Source organism: Ranitomeya variabilis, chromosome 7, assembly GCF_051348905.1.
Source record: "Ranitomeya variabilis isolate aRanVar5 chromosome 7, aRanVar5.hap1, whole genome shotgun sequence".
Classification (NCBI taxonomy): domain Eukaryota; kingdom Metazoa; phylum Chordata; class Amphibia; order Anura; family Dendrobatidae; genus Ranitomeya; species Ranitomeya variabilis.
Genome location: NC_135238.1, coordinates 52,269,952 through 52,287,373, shown reverse-complemented (window position 1 = coordinate 52,287,373; position 17,422 = coordinate 52,269,952). Strand labels below are relative to the sequence as shown.

Here is a 17,422-nt window from a genome sequence, read left to right as displayed (position 1 = left end):
ATGTTAAAATTAACCTACCCTTAAAATTATAGACTGTTCATGTCTCTGTCAGTGGGCAAACTAACAAAATCAGCAAGGGATCAAATACTTATTTCCCTCACTGTAACCTAACAAGGTGTGTGGACAGCAGTTGTCCTTATTAGACCATCCATTTAATTAGCATCTATTACCAATAATGTATTTTCTTCTATGCATTTATAATATAGAGATGTAGCATTTTTCAGTTAACTCAAGTCACAACGCATTAACTGTAGCTTGAAGAAGAAAAATGTCTCAATGCGGAAGACTGTAACAATGCGAAGTTACTCTTCCTGCAAAAAAAAAAAATGGAAGTGACCACGACCTGACTACCTGTCACCTACCCTGCAGCTAAAAATAAAGAGAAAAATCAGGGAGCAGATTCCTATAGTATGTTTTCTTTTTTACCTCTCACCATGGTACAGTAGCTTATCTTTGCCTTCTATACCAATATTCTGGAAAACCCCGTGAACACTGCAAAAACAATTGAATGTGTCTGTTCTTAGTTGGTGGAGTGTGAGAAGTTACCGTAAATTTTTCTGCTTCAAGGTATCTTGCTGAATATGATGTGTGTCATCTTAGAAAATGTCGCATTTGTACATACCATAGTAATAAATATCATTTTTTCAAATTCAAGATACATTTGCATTTAAAGAATAATTCCCAAAAGCAGGAGGCACTCTCTATATTAGTTAGGCACCTTGGCGCATCTTGGGTATTTACCACTCCAATTCCCAAGTCATCGTTTCAAGGAACAGTCACTATTGATAATATGGAGATGTCAGTGTGGTTCTTATATGGAGCGCCCCCAGACGCAGGGCCGCGGGGTACTCGGTACCGGGCCTCTCTGTCTCGGTCCTGGGGTTGTCACGGTGGCTAGACCCGGTCCGTGACCCTGCTAAGGGGCGTCCAATGAAAGGTGTGATGATGGTGCGTGGTGCAAGGTGCGATGAATAACGAGGACACAGGGTTGCAGTCTCTTTACCTCTTTACTGAAGGCTACGGGATCCACAATCCAGAGTACTGCTAACAGGGCTGGCTGAGACCGGCCGGTCCGAAGGCACATCCAGAGTTCCCTTTGCAGGTGGAAATCAGTGTCTACCTTCTAGCGCCTGTGTGTTGTAGTACCTCCCTGTTGAGCACCACGGGATAGTCCTCACAACTGTTGTGTCTGTTTCTGATGTTCTTTCTCTCTCCGTCCCCCAGATGATATGGCTAGGACGCACCCGTATGACGGGGTAGGCCTGGAGTTATTTTATAGGGACCCTAGAGACGCCCCTCTCCCACAATTGCCTCCGTTGTCTTCGTTAGGTGTAAAAGGGTGAGACAACCAACCTGAAGTTAACTGTCCTGCCGTAGTTCGAAGTAATACTTAGAGTCTGTTACTTCCTCGGTGCCCCGGCCACCGGCTATGCGCCTCAGTAGGATGATGCCACGATCTTAAGGCACGACTCCTACTGGTTCTATTCTCCTTTGCACTGTGATCTAGCTTCTCACTTCTCCACAATAAACCTCGCTTCGTGTCCTTTCTAAGAATCCTGCCACTATATCACTCAAGCACGGCTCCGTAACGATCTGTCCTTTTCGCTAGGCCACTGTCAGGATCCCACCCCTGACAGGTCCTCTCCCGAACTCTCTCGGGCTGCTTTCTCCCTAACTTCCTGTCCAACCCCCAGTTTTACCAGAGCGTGAGGAGTGGCCTACTAAATAGAACCACTCCCCCTGGTGGCCGGAGTGTGAAGTGTAGTGTGACTGTGATACCTGGTCAGGTGAACTCCTTTAGTGCAATCAGACGTAACATCACCCTCCTTAGTGGCAGAGCGACATTACTGCAACGACCAGGACTCTGGGGCGCTGCATATACATAAAGGCTTGATCTTGCTTTGAAACAGTACAGTAAGTGAAATATATATATATGTCTTTCCAGAAATGTCCTTCTGAAATTTTCAATTATTGGTATTTTATGCTACTACTGGCTGGAGAAAATTGCACAGAGTGATCGAGAGGTAAGTTTTTATTTTTGGCAATTACTTTGATAAAATGTACAGTAGAGATGATCAAATCTTTTGAAATGCAAATTTGTCGGGTTTAAATCATTTCAATTTGCAGCAAATCAAAACTTCAAAGTCTGGAAAAGACTCGTGTAACACTCTGAGATCTCCTACGACTGCATTGACCCCCTTTCAAAATCTTTAATGAACATACAGCCTTTAATCATTGGTATCAGTTGTAGGTGAATGAAAGTTGACATTGATCCATGTATGATTTATTTGGATAAAAGTAAGGTTTTCCATGCTTGTCCAGGACAACTTAGTCCACTTATGTATGACAAAGCTATAGGCCGAGTTGCATAGTTTCTCTACAGTACACTGGAGACAGTACACTATAGCAAACTGGACCAGTTTTTGACACTTGCCCAGTCTGCCTAGATTAAAGTCCCTGGATTCAGGGCTTGCAGTATCTGCCAGTGAAAGGACACAGTCTAGGAAAGACTGAACCTAGCTATTCAGCCAGTGCCTCTCTTTTTGCTGAAGTGTCTCAGGTTGTCGCAAAGTCAGATTAAACATCTGCTCCATCATGCCAAATAGATTGTAGTTGTTGCAGCTGCTGCCTTGGATACTTGTTGTAGCCCAAACAATGGTACATGCATTGGAGCACTGACTCTGTGGGAGTGGAAAGGGGTCTCTTGATCAACTTTGCAGTAATCAAGTCTCCGGCTGGTGAAAGCTTTGCCGAGCAGGAAACACAAGTTATCCTAGTAATACTCTAATTTTGACGCCAATTTGGAAACTGCACAACACCTATAATATATCCTAAATGGTTAACCAGCCAATATAAATATATATACACCTACAAGAAGAGGCACCACATGCAGATAATATAAAAGTAATGTTTATTAGTGACAAAAACAAGAACAAACATGGTCATAAAAAGCCAAAAAACAGGTGAAGGTGAGAAACAACAGACACAGAAAAAAGATGGACTATCCTGGAAGTTAATAATGTAGTATAAATACCAGTGTATATATATAACTCTCATTAAGGTAAAAAAGTGATAGGATTTAAGAAAAAAGACACAAGATGGCACTTATTAATTAATTCCTAGCCAGTGCTATAGCCTCTATACTGATAAAAGGTTAAATATATAAATAACTACATACAAAAAAGGAAAAGCAATTTGGAAACTGGACAAAAAATCCCCATTTTCCTCTTATAATGAGGGTTGAAATTCAAGTCATAGTCATCTCTTCGATGGCAATGATACTATGGTCAGCCCCCAAGCATAACAGGTTAGCTTGTCATGATTACTAGCAGGGTTGTGGAGCCGTTGAGTCGGAGTCAGAGTCAGTATAAAATGGACCAACTCCAACTCCTAAAACATATAAATTGGGAACAGTAGAACAATGCAGTATGTGCAGTATATTGTTTCATAAGAATTTGGGAAATTTATGAAATGTCCTATAAATGTCTGTTCTGTTCCTGATCTTGGCTTGTAGTTTAGATGAGTCTGTGCTGCACTTTATGCACATGCTCAGTAAGTGAGGCAGTGCTGTGGAGTCAGAGTTGGGAGTCAGGTAAATTGAGGAGCTGGAGTCAGAGGCAGAGGTTTGGCTTACTGACTCCACGGCCCTGCTCACCAGCATGACTGAGAGTTCTCTTGGTTAACTTTGTACACCCCACTGTGACGACTAGTCGTCATGGCAAACATTGTGATCATTTTCAATCTGAATATCAGTCACATCCCCTACCTGTGCCAACTCAATGTCCCCCTCCATTTTCACTTTGTTGCTCCTTTTCCTAATCATCATTTTCCTCCTTTCTCTTCTCTTCCTGCTGCTGCATGTAACATGAACATTGAGGATCCCAAACAGCCACATAAGTGTGATAAACACATTCAAATAGCTCCATTTAGAAGATTGTGCACCAAATATATCAACTGATGACTGTGCTTCTTTCACTTCAAGTGATACCTCACACTTTTAGTATCAAAGACCTCTTCTGGGTGGTCCTTACATATAGAGTAATGATATATTCCACAGACAAGAAGAAAAGAAATGGAGCACTCACCCAGTCTTTCTTGTTGAAATTCCTTTAATCCATATTAGATGATATCAACATCTCAATAAAGTGCATGGTGCAGTGTGCAGGAGACAGTTGAGTGAGCAGGTGAACAAGCGCTGTTACTACGCTTCTACTGGTCCACTGTTGCATTTTGGTGAATGTTTTCACCAGGATGAACATGATGGGGATGGCATAGTTGATGCCACAATTTGGTAGCTTCTTCAAAGGGCTTCGGTAGGCAACATATGTCCCTCATCTGCTTCTAATGGCGGATCACGAAGTATCCCATGCTCGTTTTACTGCTGCATTATATAGTTGGTAACTGCTCTGCACTACTCATACAGACACTACATCATTTTCAGCATCGAATTTCAGAAGATTGCTAGAATGTAAATCAGGCAATTGAGTTAAAAATTGTTAGTAGTGCAAAATTTCAAAAGAATAAAAAGTAGCCATTAGCTGCAAAGATCTCGGGCAGTAGATATTCTCCTGACTTCTGGCCAGGTGCCCTGGATCTGCAGGCAAGCACCACTTTGAATATCTTACAAGACATCAAAGTCAATGTCCTATAAGACATCCCCAGGCAGCATAATGACACCACTCCGTTGCACCACATGTGTGACGTGCCCTTGTTGTCAAGGGTGCTACAAAGGTGGCTTTCTTATTTGGAAGGAGGCACTCAACTGATGTCATACTATGGAGCATTAAGGGGGCATTAATACTTTCTAAAGTAAGCGCTCAGGGAGCATTATTATTGGGTTGGGAAGAGTAATACTTGACTTTCCCTGGGTGCTGGCAAGCCATGTTATGCCTCTGCTTTTATACATTGCTATTCAAATGAATGGCACAATTTATAAAGAAAAAAAACTAAAAAACTGCACGTTTGCTTAGTTTTAAAAATTAGCAAAGAAATGTGAACACTCCCATTCTCATATTGTGTGCCCCTCTCCTCTCTAAGGCATCCATTAAACTGGCCAAAAATCAAACATGAATAGACTCATGTTAATGACTGTACGTACAATATATTTACGGGTAATTGTTTTGTCAACGAGATCATGTTGACCGGTAGAAATTTAAGGTCACACAACCATTGTTCAGAACAATGGAAAGAACATAGGAACTCTTAATATGAAGCATTAAGGAAGCACAACTATAATAACATTCATAGATTGCAAACTACTGTATCAGCACAATAACCATTTTCCTTATTCCTTACACAATAATAATATATTTGTAGTCAGATTCAGCTCGTATATTGGTAAGGTTTTCTGACAAATCAATGTACTGTATGTGCCCACTTTGCAGTAAATGTCCGCCCTCGAAGACCATCCACTTTATTTAATAAAATCAATGATCAATTTAAATATGTAAATGAATTAAAAAGAAACATTCTAAATATATAAATAAAAAATCAATCTAAATATATCTAAAATGTTGCGCTAATTTGTTTCCTAGTATATCTTAAAGAAGCACTCCTCCTCCCAAAGTGTTTATCCTCATAAAATAGTTATATTATAATGCACTGAGTACATACAATTGCTCCTTTTACCTTTCTACCCAGTTAATTCTTCTGTTTTCTCGGTTCTATGTAGAAACAGGAAGTCTCTTGTTCCTGCATTTATGATCCCCCTCTTCAACTCCTGACCCAGCTGCTCCCTTCTCCCCTTGCTATAGACTTTTGCAGTGACTCATGACTTGTGCAGAGAAAATTGACCTCCTGTTTCTACATAGAGCTTAGCAGGAATCGGCTAGTCAGTATTTAATTACGTGATGTCATAGACCTAATGGAAAAGAGAAGAATAAACTGGGTAGAAAGGCAAAATGAGCAATTGTAAGTACATAGTGCTATATTATATGACGACTGGAATATATTAAGAGGATAAACATTTTGATGGGAGGAGTGCTTCTTTTATATGGGAAATAACTCAGTTTTTCTCATACAAACCTCCAAGTCCTCTTTATAATTGAGTTATAAAACAAAAGTCTGGCTAAACAGCAGGCACCAGAAGGTGCGCCATGGGGTTTACGGCATACCACACAGACAATGAATTTAATAATATAAAAGTATACGGTATCTCATTCAGCTATTGTGCACCGCATGTGTGAATACCGCCTCTATCCCAATATGCTTATCCTGTTTTTGGGAATAGCGCCGAGTGCCGACCCTATTTTCTACTATATGAGGTATATAGTTAAATCTTTCGACTGGTGGCTGCAGGTAGCCAAAATTAAATAATATAGCTTATTTTCTGATTATCCATATTTCATAATTCCAGGCTGCTGCTTTTGTGGGCATCTGGTGGCGGTGGCAATGGAAGTGACGGCAACTGCACAGTATAGAATAGGATGGAAAGGCAAGGAGATAGCTGGCCGTGTAAGGCCTGCAATGGCAACCCTGGCAGCAGCAATACAGTATAGCAGTATAAAACTCAGTGGGCAGCCCGAAGATATGTGGCTGCCATAGCTGTTTAGTGGCAGAAGTTGCTATGTTTTTTCCTCAACAGAGGCACAGATTCATCAGGGGCTTGGCAACCTTTGATTGAACAAATATACCAGTTCTTATCAGGTTCTTTATACTACTTAGCATGTCCGGTCTAAATCGATAAGTCTGCAGTCACTCTGTGTGACTGCAGACTTACGAATCTCCCCAGCATACGTACTGTGCGCTGTGACTATTCACCGCTTTCTGAGTCAGGACTGGCGGGTATGTATGCGTTATACATACTCCCAGGCAGCACCAGTCTAGTGGGCGAGGTCTTGTTCCAGCAGGTTAATGGGCGCAGCCCCCCTCAATACAAGTCTATGGAACAAGGCCGCACCCGCTAGCTGGGTTCTGCCCAGGAGTATGAATAACGCTTACATCATCGTCGTTCCTGGCTCGGAAACCAGCGAATCATCACAGTGCACAGTGCGTGACCGCAGGCTTTATCAAATTAAATCAGACAACCCCTTTAATAAAAAGTATGTTTTTAGTATGCTATAATACACAGTGAAGTATGTTAAAGCATCTTATGAATCAATGAAGTTGTCACCAGGTCTTTGCAGCCTCATCTGATAGCAGCGTATCATAGAGTCAAAGATCCTGATTCCACTGATATGTCACTTATTGAGCTGCTTGCTGTAGTTTTGATAAAACTAGAACTCGTAAACTTCTACCATGTAGTCCAATATCTTCACAATCTCTGGCCACTGATTTATTGCTTTCTGCCTATGAAGTTGGATCAATCAAGCGTAATCCCAAATTTCCCCTCCGACAGTATGAGAGATGCCTCAGTAACAATTACAACGAGAAGTGACTATTCTTGCACATTTGTGACATTCTTTTTATAGTGCTGGGAATCCTATATTGGACAAGACATCTATCGTCTGGTTGTGATCGATTTTCTCTTTGTGCTGTTTGGTTCCTTCTTTGGAGAGTTTCTGAGAAAGTAAGTTATGTGTCCTTGTACATGTGAGTCAGGGGTCCTGGTTATGATTGGCGTTTTACTTCTGAACCTATTTTTTGTAGGATTATTGGCAAATACTGCTGGAAAACATTAGGAATCCCTGAATTTGATATTGCGAGGAACGTTTTGGATCTGATTTATGCACAGACGTTGGCCTGGTATGTTATTATTAATATTATTATTTATTATTGTAGCGCCATTTATTCCATGGCGCTTTACATTTGTAAATATGTTCTTAAGATTTTAGTATTCTCCATCTCCACCTTATACTAGTTACTACCCGTTTGTCATAAAGGTTAGAATTAATTTCACTACAAAAGAATGTAAAACTGTAGATATGATCTCCAACAAGGACATAGTGTTTTCAGTTTTCAGTTCCATACTGGTCGTGTTTTGGATCAACGTTAGATATTTCTAAAAGATGAATTTAAACTTACTTCTATGGGACTGACGGAGATAGATGGATGGGACTCAAAAACCTCTTGTTCTCATGACATAGGGTATACGTGAGTTCCGTGACCTGGAAAAAATTCCCCAATCCCCTTAAACAGTCCCCATAACCATCTAAAGAATAAACTTCTATCATACACAAAAACAGACTGAGACATATGTTGGATTTAATTGGCCACAGCAGCCATTTTATTAAATAAAAGATAACATAACTTTTATAACAACCCAGAATAGGAGGGGCGGTCCTCAAAGCCCCAAAATTATAGAACTCAGCCTTCCAAAATTCCACAATGTTCAGCCCAGGATGAGTCTTACCCCCAGCCGTAAAGCACCAGCTCAGGGATAGCTAACACCCAGTCCTGGTCCACCGAACCCACCCCCATGCCAGGGGCCCATAAATCCACCTCACGCGGGATAACCGTACCGCGCCTTGTTAAATTCTCTTATGGGGGGTCCAGGACCTCTCAAGATCCCCCCCCCATTGAGCCACCATTTACCATTTCCACCGACTTCGAGGACCTCCACCCCCGCCAAACTGCCGTGACAATAACCTAATAGCATTCACAGAACAAAATAAATACACTTAAACGCCTCTTAAAACAGAACCCAAAGCCTCGTGGGCGACTTCCCCCCCCCCATTACCCTAATCAAAAGGGAGGGTGGGCGGGAGATTCCACACTTGTCATGCAGGCACCTAAAATGGATGCCTGCTTGAGGAGCGTGCCCCTTTTTATGTGCCCCCTCCCCGCAGTCCCCTGGTTCCACCCCCTTCATTCAAAAAATGCCCCTTAAGCCACCCCTCAAATTCCAGTTAACCCTTTCCACTGTATCCCCTCTAAACTGCTCCAGCTCCCCAGGTCCCACGTAACCCCGTCATGGCGGCCTCCCCTTAAGTGCCGTGGGCCCCCCAGTACGGCCTTTCTAGACGGGTGGTTGACCTCAGCAATCATAAAGAAGAAAAATGACTTTTTTTCCAAATAAGATATAGTATATATAATTTAAATATGGTTGTATTATTGATTTATGCATAGGTTGTTGAAATACTTTTTAATGTAGATATCTATATTTAAAAGCAAACTTCTCAGGCACTGTTTAGCAAAGGCATAAAAACTACGTCTGCTCTTATAGCCTTATAGCAATATTTGTGTTATTTTTCTCTTTTACAGGATCGGAATTTTCTTCTCCCCTTTACTACCAATATTACAGATGATCAAATTATTCATAATATTTTATGTTAAAAAGGTAATACATGGGAGGGGGGAGGGGAAGTTGGTTATAGTTATAATTCACTGTCTAATGTTCAAAGTACTGTAAAACTCTATTTGCTTTTCTAATGCTGATGAATAATCTATGTACCCTTTGTTTATTGCTCAATATTTTTTTTTATATAAAAAAAAGGTAATACATTAAAATGCAATATATTCGAAACATTTTTCCCAAATAAAATACAGCTAATAAATCTTCACATATGAATACAGCATAAAAATAAAGACAACTGAACACAGCCTGTAAATAAATACAGATAAAATCTTTTAGAGCACAACATAGGAATATGGCTACAGAAAAAAGCAAGAAATTGTAGAGTTAACTAATATATAAGAGAAAGACACTTTTTATCTTCAAGCATTATGGGGTTCCATGAACTGACTTTTAAATTCTAAATAGTAATCTTGTCCAGAACATGTGAGCATATGATAAAAGGAAAACAATAAACATAGATTATATAATTCCAGTAAATTGACTAAGAAAATGGAAACCAAAGTGAAGGTCATTGTGTAGAGGCCCAGACAAATATTGTATTTTTTATCATTATCTAGGTGAGCCTAATGATGAACTGTATTCCTCCTCGGAGAGCCTGGAGAGCATCACACATGACCACAATCTTCATTTTCCTCCTTTTTTTCCCATCATTTGTTGGAGTTCTCTCTGTTGTTGGGGTCACTTTGTGGAGGTAAACAAATAGCTGCAAGCTTCTCTTACCAAACTAAAGTCATTTCTTTCCATATTGTTGAAGGAAAATTTCGACAGAGTTAAAATTGTGGAGGGCAATGTCTTCCAAGGTTTAGAGGACTGTTCACTTTGCCTGGCACCAAGCTGAAAACAACAATTGGGAGGAGCAGTATGAGGAGAATCTTGGAGTCTTCTGCTTTTGACCAGTTTGCATTGTTAAGAACGCCATCCATGGTTGATTGGCTGACAGATAGTAGAATAATTCTCCTTAATATTCTTGTCAGCTGTAATGTCGCCACTGTTTGTAGCCCACTGAAGCTTTTAAAGAGCTGAACAGGAGATCTTAGCACTTAGTATATGTTGTCCTTCTTTGCAATGCTCATGTCTCTCATGACAGCACTTCTTAGATATTGCAGGTCTATTTTCATAATAAAAAACAGTTTGTGAAGCAGAGATTGACACGATGAGGTCCGTTTGTGTTTAGGCCAGGAACAATCATGACGTGATATAGGCTTCCTTGACTAAATGCGTTATCAATGCACTCTCGAATCTGGGACTGTTATGAGTAAAGTAGATGGAACTGGGAGTCATTTCCACATAATGGGCTTCTCATAGGAGAAGATCTGCAACGTGGAACGAGAGGATGTAATAAGAATGATTTCAGAGGATGAAAGTCGTTGGTCATCACCTGAGTGGGTTAGTAGATGTAGATGTGAGCAGAGATCTATGAGAATGAAGAGTTGTGGAGACTTTTGAGCAGGTGGGGAAGGAGTTATAAGCAAGATTTACAATTTCTTTACTTTCAGTCTTCTTTATTTTGTTTCACCTTATTTAGTTTCTTCTAAAGTTTCTTGTTTCTGATTTTAGACGTAAGCCTTCAGAGATGTGTGGACCTTTCCGGACTCTGCCTACTCCATACGACTCAATTACTACATGGATAAATTCTATAAGATTTTTTGAAAATGCAAAATGGGTCGTGTGGATTTACAACAACTTGGTTGAAAGTGTCCTGTTCTTTTACATACTCACCCTGATTGTTTTGTAAGTATAATATAGCGTCCCTTAAATACGGTAGCTCTCTAACTCTGGTTTTATATATCTACTCCACTCTTTACAACAACCAAACTCAACTAACCATTGTGTGATCTGTGATCATATTAATATGGACACAACTACATTCCAGACAGGTCCTATAGGCATTTTATAGCTGCACTTGCCAAACATTTGTTTGGTCACGAGCTGAGGCCCGTACCTTAAAAAAATAAGCTATTGGTTTCATGAATAGATATTTTCCGTCCTTATAATTTTTGGTAAAAATTAGTATATCTTGGGGATTGGCTGGTGTGAATTTCTCTGCCGAGATTGGACCATTGTGCAGGGTTTTGGCCCTTGTGCAGAGCTGGAAACAAAATAAAACAAGCAAAAAAATTAATGGCGTTTATGATTACTATTTTCTTAATAGTCATCCTCATTTTTTGTAAAAGTCAGGTTTTTGTGCCTTCTTCTGGTAGGGCCAGGTGTCCCCTTTTAGAAAACGTTTGCTGCCCTGCTCAGCTTGTTGCAAAAAACAAACTGTTTTATTTATCCACCCCTGGTCCAATGCTGCGTTTCTGACACTGCTTCTGTAATTGCGCATAGTTTACAGCGCTGCAGACAATCACTGGGCTCAACGGCTCAACTTATGTAGATGGCATTAGCCACTGAGCTTAGTGATTGATCGATATGACTTCACCACTGCAGCCAAACAACAGAGTCTCGGGCAATGCCAAAGTCACAACACTGGACCCACAGGGATTAAGCAAGGTGTTAAGTTTTTTTTTTTACAATGAATTAATTCGACAGACAAAAGTTTTCTGAAAGCGGACAAAGCCTTTAATATTTACGGTTAGTACCTGACTGATTGGTACATTGGTCATTCGCGGCTATGCCAAGCATGCTCATGTGTGCTATAGCTGTATGAAGTGGTATATGGTGGACAATCTGAGTTTATCAGTTGGTCTTGATCTGTATATATATCTGAACAGAGCAGGCAGAGTTTTTGTGCACTTTATGGTTATATCACAGATGACATCAAATTAATTATTTTACATTTTGCTACAGAATTATTTCATATCTTTACTTGCAAATTGTCCAAGGACGGAAGATAATGGTGAAGCTGCTGCTCACACAGATCGCTAATGTAAGTGTATACATTGGAAAACTGATCTGCATTACCTATGCATTCCAAATATTGTACTGATGACATATCGTTAGGATATGCCAAAAATATCAGATCACTGGAGGTCCATCTCTTGGTACCTCTACCTCTATGGTCAGCTGTTTGAAGAAGCCATAGCAGTCCTGTGAGTGGTGTGTCCCTCTCACTATTTATACACAGCATTGTAACGCTATTTACCTGTGGCTTTAACCCCTTATCTGCAGGTAAATGCCATTTTTCAGAGGTGACAGGTTTCCTTTAAAAAGCCACTTTAGGTTCCAAAACCTCCCTGAGTGTTTCATGAAGCGGTTTCCGTTTGAAAAACTTGCTGGATTTTTTCTCCTCAAAATTCTCAATGTGAACGTAGCCTAACCATGCATTAGTATATGTGGCTTCTTTTTCAGTAATATGTTGAGTAGTTGATAACCTTTCTAATGGCTTGAAATATACGATATGCTGGTACACAAACCAGTGACGCTCTCAGGACTGCCGCGGCCCCTTCAAATAGCTGATCAGTATAGGTGCCAGGGGTCTCTTCCCTACTAATCAAATACTGATGGACTATCCTAATGCTTGGTCATCAAAGTTAAAATATCTGTCAACCTACTTAACATAGAAACTATAAAGTTTGGCTTGACGTGCTACTGCCAGAACTGGCACATTGTAATATAGAAGATGATCACTTTGGATCCATCAAGGACGCCTTTGCCAGCTGCTAGCAGTAGCTAAAACACATCCAGGTATTTAAAGGCGTTGTCCATGAAAATGGGCTGTGGTGGACTCCCGCATTGTGTCATTGGTGGTGGCACTGATACATGGTGTGAAAGTCACCTAGACCGCGACCGACAATCACAGACCGCAGCGGTCCTGCTTCTGCCTGAATAATGACATCTCTCCAGACCACTGAGTTTCCAGTGCTGGATACAGTTATGTGCCAGAAGGTGAGTATTATTTTGTTTGCTATTTTTTAGCACACCAAGCCACTGGGAAAATGTTCATTTTGCCTGGACAATCCCTTTAAGAAATCCTTAATGAATACTTGCCAACACGTAAACCCCATATACCTGTCTATAATCATTACAAATAATTGTATTATAACTTTTTCAGGTAGGTAAAGACAAATCGTTTTTGCTTGAAGGACTTCGAAAATCACAGAAACCAAGTGAAAGAAAGCGTGGTGCACCCCACCAAACACCACAAGTACAGGTTAGGAAACGGAATTTCTTTACAAAACGTATTTTTATTAAATATTAATCTCTATAATTTTTCTCACCTCTATCAATAAAACCCCCAAAATAAAATCAGTGGCCACCGATTTGGTCATGATTAGGTAAATATTCCTTTGGTGGATAACGAATACTCAGTGATTTCTCCATCAACTGCAAGCGATGATGTACCATGTTTGCTTTATAAATTTACTATTAACTACTTGTAATATTCTAGGTTCAGCAGTCATATAGAAGTGAAGAGCAGCAGATGGGTCGGGGTAAGTTACAAATTCTTTGAACATTTTTTTTACCATTTATTTTTACATTTAACAGTGTACTGGACATATATAAGGGTCACTGAGGCCTCTAAAATATTGAGGTTATCACATCCGCTGACCACAGCCAATAAGCGTCTAATCGGCTATAAAGATGCTGGTCGCTGGGTGTCTACTGGTCTGTTTGTACACCAGTTCTATGCTCGCAGAAGGATCATTAATAAGCATCTCTGCGCATAGAATATCATGGTTATTAGCAGCACATGTCCTATAATATGCAACCAATGGTGATTAGTTTAAAGAGGTTTTCCCATGAACAAAGTTAATTTTAAAATTGATTTTATTCAATAGATTTTGGAGTAATAATAATTTCCGCAATTGGATGTGTTTTAAAAAAATGTTCCTGTGCTGAGATAATCTTATAAATGTTCCCCTGCTGTGTACTGTGTAATGGCCGTGTCTGACCGTACAGGAACATGGTCTGATCATACCACAGCTCCTGGACTGGTGGGGGGCTGCAAAACAGACAGGACAACATGGGATCACAGCTGGTTCTTTTTGTGAGGTAAAACATTTCGCTGTCTGTTTTACAAAAATCTTTTACCTCAAAGAAATAATTATTTGCGATCCCGTGCTGTAGTGTCTGTATATTGTTTTGCGTCCTCCCCTTCCTAGGAGATGTATGATCAGACCATATTCCTGTACGGTCAGACACAGCCATTACACAATACACAGCTTCAACAAGGACAAGGAGAAGGTGCACTACTAATCGATAAGATAAGATAAAAGGGTGCTACATCATGTGGAGAAAAGAGATATGGCATAAGGAAGAAAAGAAACCACATATGGATGTGCACTCCTAATTATATAACATACAAACGTCTACTGAGAAACACACAAACCAAAGATATACATATGCACTCACTCCCCTCGCAGAAATATGAACATTATATAAATTGTGAAAATCATATACAATTGTCACATGAATTATTTTGACCATGCACACTAGCCCAGGAAATATATCACCTACGATAATAAAAGAATATATCGTCCAGTAAACAATTATCTGTGATGGTGACCAGTATACTGCCATCCCAATATGTTATTAGCACTGTGGAGCACCCACTAGGGCCATAGGATACTCGGGCCAGGTCGGTCCTTCGGGGGGTTGTAACGGCAGCAGTGACCTGGTCCATGGCCCTGAGCATCCAATAAAATGATGAGGGAAAGGGGAATAAAGTTTATAGGGAATTTGTTTGTGACGCCACCTGTGGTGCTCGGCAATGAGTGGCCAACGGTGCTTAAGGGGACCGCTGGGGCTGATGGTGACGCAGCTGGGATAGTTCTGCTCCCCACAGGTGGAGCGGGGCCCCAGGGCTACCGGTACAGTTTGTAAGGGATCGTGGACGTTGGGGTGCAGGACTGAGGGTGCGGGAAATATCTGGAGGACACAAGGATTATAGTTTTCTTTACCTTTACTTGGTGATAGAAGGTGCAGTCCGGGCACAGGTAACAGGCGATGGTGGGGGTCTGGGCAGCCTGGAAGCAAATTAGGACCCACCTAGCCAGGTGGGTTTGGAGGCCTTCCTTCTGCGCTATTCTCTTAGGTATTTGCTGCCTGAAGCTCTGCACAAGTTCCTCTGACTGTCTATCAGTTTGTGTAAAATGTTACCCACATGGTTGGCCACTTGAGCCTATTCCAGGTGTCACTCCTTAGTGGTGGCTCCGGGCTCTGGAGTGCTGCTGTGCCGCTGGGTGTTTGATGGGCTAGGAGACCTGCAGTCTCCTGTCCTCCGGATTTAGCTGCTGGGACTTCTGTCCCCGAGCAACCACAGACTCCATTGTCCGGTTTCTGGGTGCTCGGCTCTGAGGTGAGCTTGGACAAAGCTCCACTCCCCAAGCCCTCCTCAACTTCTCTCCTCTCTCACTCTCTCAGACTAACTAACCCCGCCTCCAGGCCAGAACTTATAGGGAAGCTCCCCTGAAACAGGGTGTTAGAGCTCCTCCTTCTGGTCTGGAGTCAGGAAAGCGCTTGATGCTGGTATTACCTGGTAAGGGGACCCCTCCTTGCTTCAAAGCATGACATCACCCCCTGTGAGGGAGGCAATGCCACTGTGGCAACCAGACTCCTGGGGTGCCACAACTGCATGGTCATATATCAAATAAAGAGACAGATGTATAGAGGGACACCCTTGTAAATAGCATTGAGCTAATAATGCAACCTCCTATTGTAGAGCATAGCATATTATAAAATTAATTAGCAGAGGAAGCTGTACTTTAATACATCATAGTGTTCAAAGACAGACATTAACTGCAAGGTTTTGATCATGCTTGCGAAATGATATATAGCAATATGTCCCAAAACATAATTGCCATACACTGGTGATTCTCTTTTATATTGTCTGGGCCAGCTTCAGAAAGCCTTTGCGATTCATTTTTATTTGCTTTTTTTTGCAGTTCTTGTAAGTTTTTAGTTTTTCATGATTCTTTTTGTTGTCCTTACAGAATCCAGACCACAAAGTGATGGTCGGTCCAGAGACTTGGAACTTTCTAGGCAGCAAATGGAAGAAAGTTCTTCCCCAAATAACCATAATTCTGATAATTCAAATATAATGGCGATGATTATGAGGGCAAGACAAGAGGCTGAATATGAAGAACTGCAGCCTATGCATGGAGAAGCAAATAGAGATGCAATGGAGATGGCGGTAAGAGCAAGACCAAATGATGAGCAAGAGCAACACCAGCACAATGTGGAAGAAGCTCAGGACTTTGACAGTCAGCAGCCTTGGAGGCGCACAAATTCATCAGCTGCCAGACCAATGGATGGTTATGAAGAACAGCGGCCTTGGAGCCAACCAAAAACAGACACCTTGGCGATGGTTATGAGAGCAAGACAACAAGCAGAGCTGGATCAGTAGATCCTTCTTGTGAGAAGACGTTACGACTGATCTAAAAGACTCATCATCAAACGCTCAACCTATGAAGTCGGGACGTCTCATCACCGAGCCATCAAACCTTGTACACATGTGATTATTTTACATGCTTAAAATGGAGGACAGTATGTTCAGTGAAGTTATTTGCTGCAATATATGTGTTTAAGAATTATATACTAGTGATGAGCGAGTTTGCTCGTTACTCTATTTTTCCGAGCATGCTCGGGTGTTCTCCGAGTATTTTGGGCATGCTCGGAGATTTAGTTTGTGTCCCCACAGCTGCATGTTTTGCGGCTGCTATACAGTCTGAATACATGTGGGGATTCCCTAACAAAGAGGCAATCCCTGCATGTATTCAGGCTGTCCAGCAGCCGCAAATCATGCAGCTGTGGGGACGCAAACTAAATCTCCGAGCTCGCCCAAAATACTCGGAGAACACCCGAGCATGCTCGGAAATCTTGAGTAATGAGCAAACGCGCTCATCACTATTAAATATCTATTTTATGTACATTGTTAATAAGTAGCAAACCATTTCATAATATTCGTCAATTACACAAAATACATAAGATTACTATATTATTTATTAAACATGAATTTTCTGAATGTCGGCCCTGGTGCAATCTATTGTTCTTTTTTGCATTTATTACTCTTTCTTCACAATGTATTACTCATAGAACTCTTTTTTGTGTTTCTTTAACATCGCGGACACATTTTTAGTTATGGTACATCTAGCTGTCAGGCTTGACTTTCGACAGCTAAGGACAAGTACCTCATCTCACGAGGCCTACCTGGGATGATGTAGACCCACTAAACTGCTTCAAAGTTTCCGATGGGCTAAACTGGGAAGAGTCTAAGGCATTCTCTGGTTTTTGCTCTTTAACCCA

General features: G+C 41.1%; 1 protein-coding gene across 3 annotated transcripts in view; it reads left to right on the top strand.

Annotated features, from left to right (window-relative positions):
- The window catches only part of TMC5 (transmembrane channel like 5), a 100,815-nt gene extending 83,670 nt beyond the window's left edge, over positions 1-17,145 (top strand). For all 3 annotated transcript variants that reach the window (XM_077275079.1, XM_077275078.1, XM_077275080.1), the window contains 10 exons: positions 1,946-2,024; positions 7,410-7,507; positions 7,588-7,683; positions 9,142-9,217; positions 9,793-9,926; positions 10,793-10,966; positions 12,026-12,104; positions 13,230-13,328; positions 13,566-13,608; positions 16,111-17,145. In XM_077275079.1, the coding sequence (XP_077131194.1) occupies positions 1,946-2,024; positions 7,410-7,507; positions 7,588-7,683; positions 9,142-9,217; positions 9,793-9,926; positions 10,793-10,966; positions 12,026-12,104; positions 13,230-13,328; positions 13,566-13,608; positions 16,111-16,523 (1,291 nt within the window). In that variant the 3' untranslated portion in view covers positions 16,524-17,145. The remainder of the gene's footprint in view (positions 1-1,945; positions 2,025-7,409; positions 7,508-7,587; positions 7,684-9,141; positions 9,218-9,792; positions 9,927-10,792; positions 10,967-12,025; positions 12,105-13,229; positions 13,329-13,565; positions 13,609-16,110) is intronic.
- Positions 17,146-17,422: the final 277 nt, after the last annotated feature.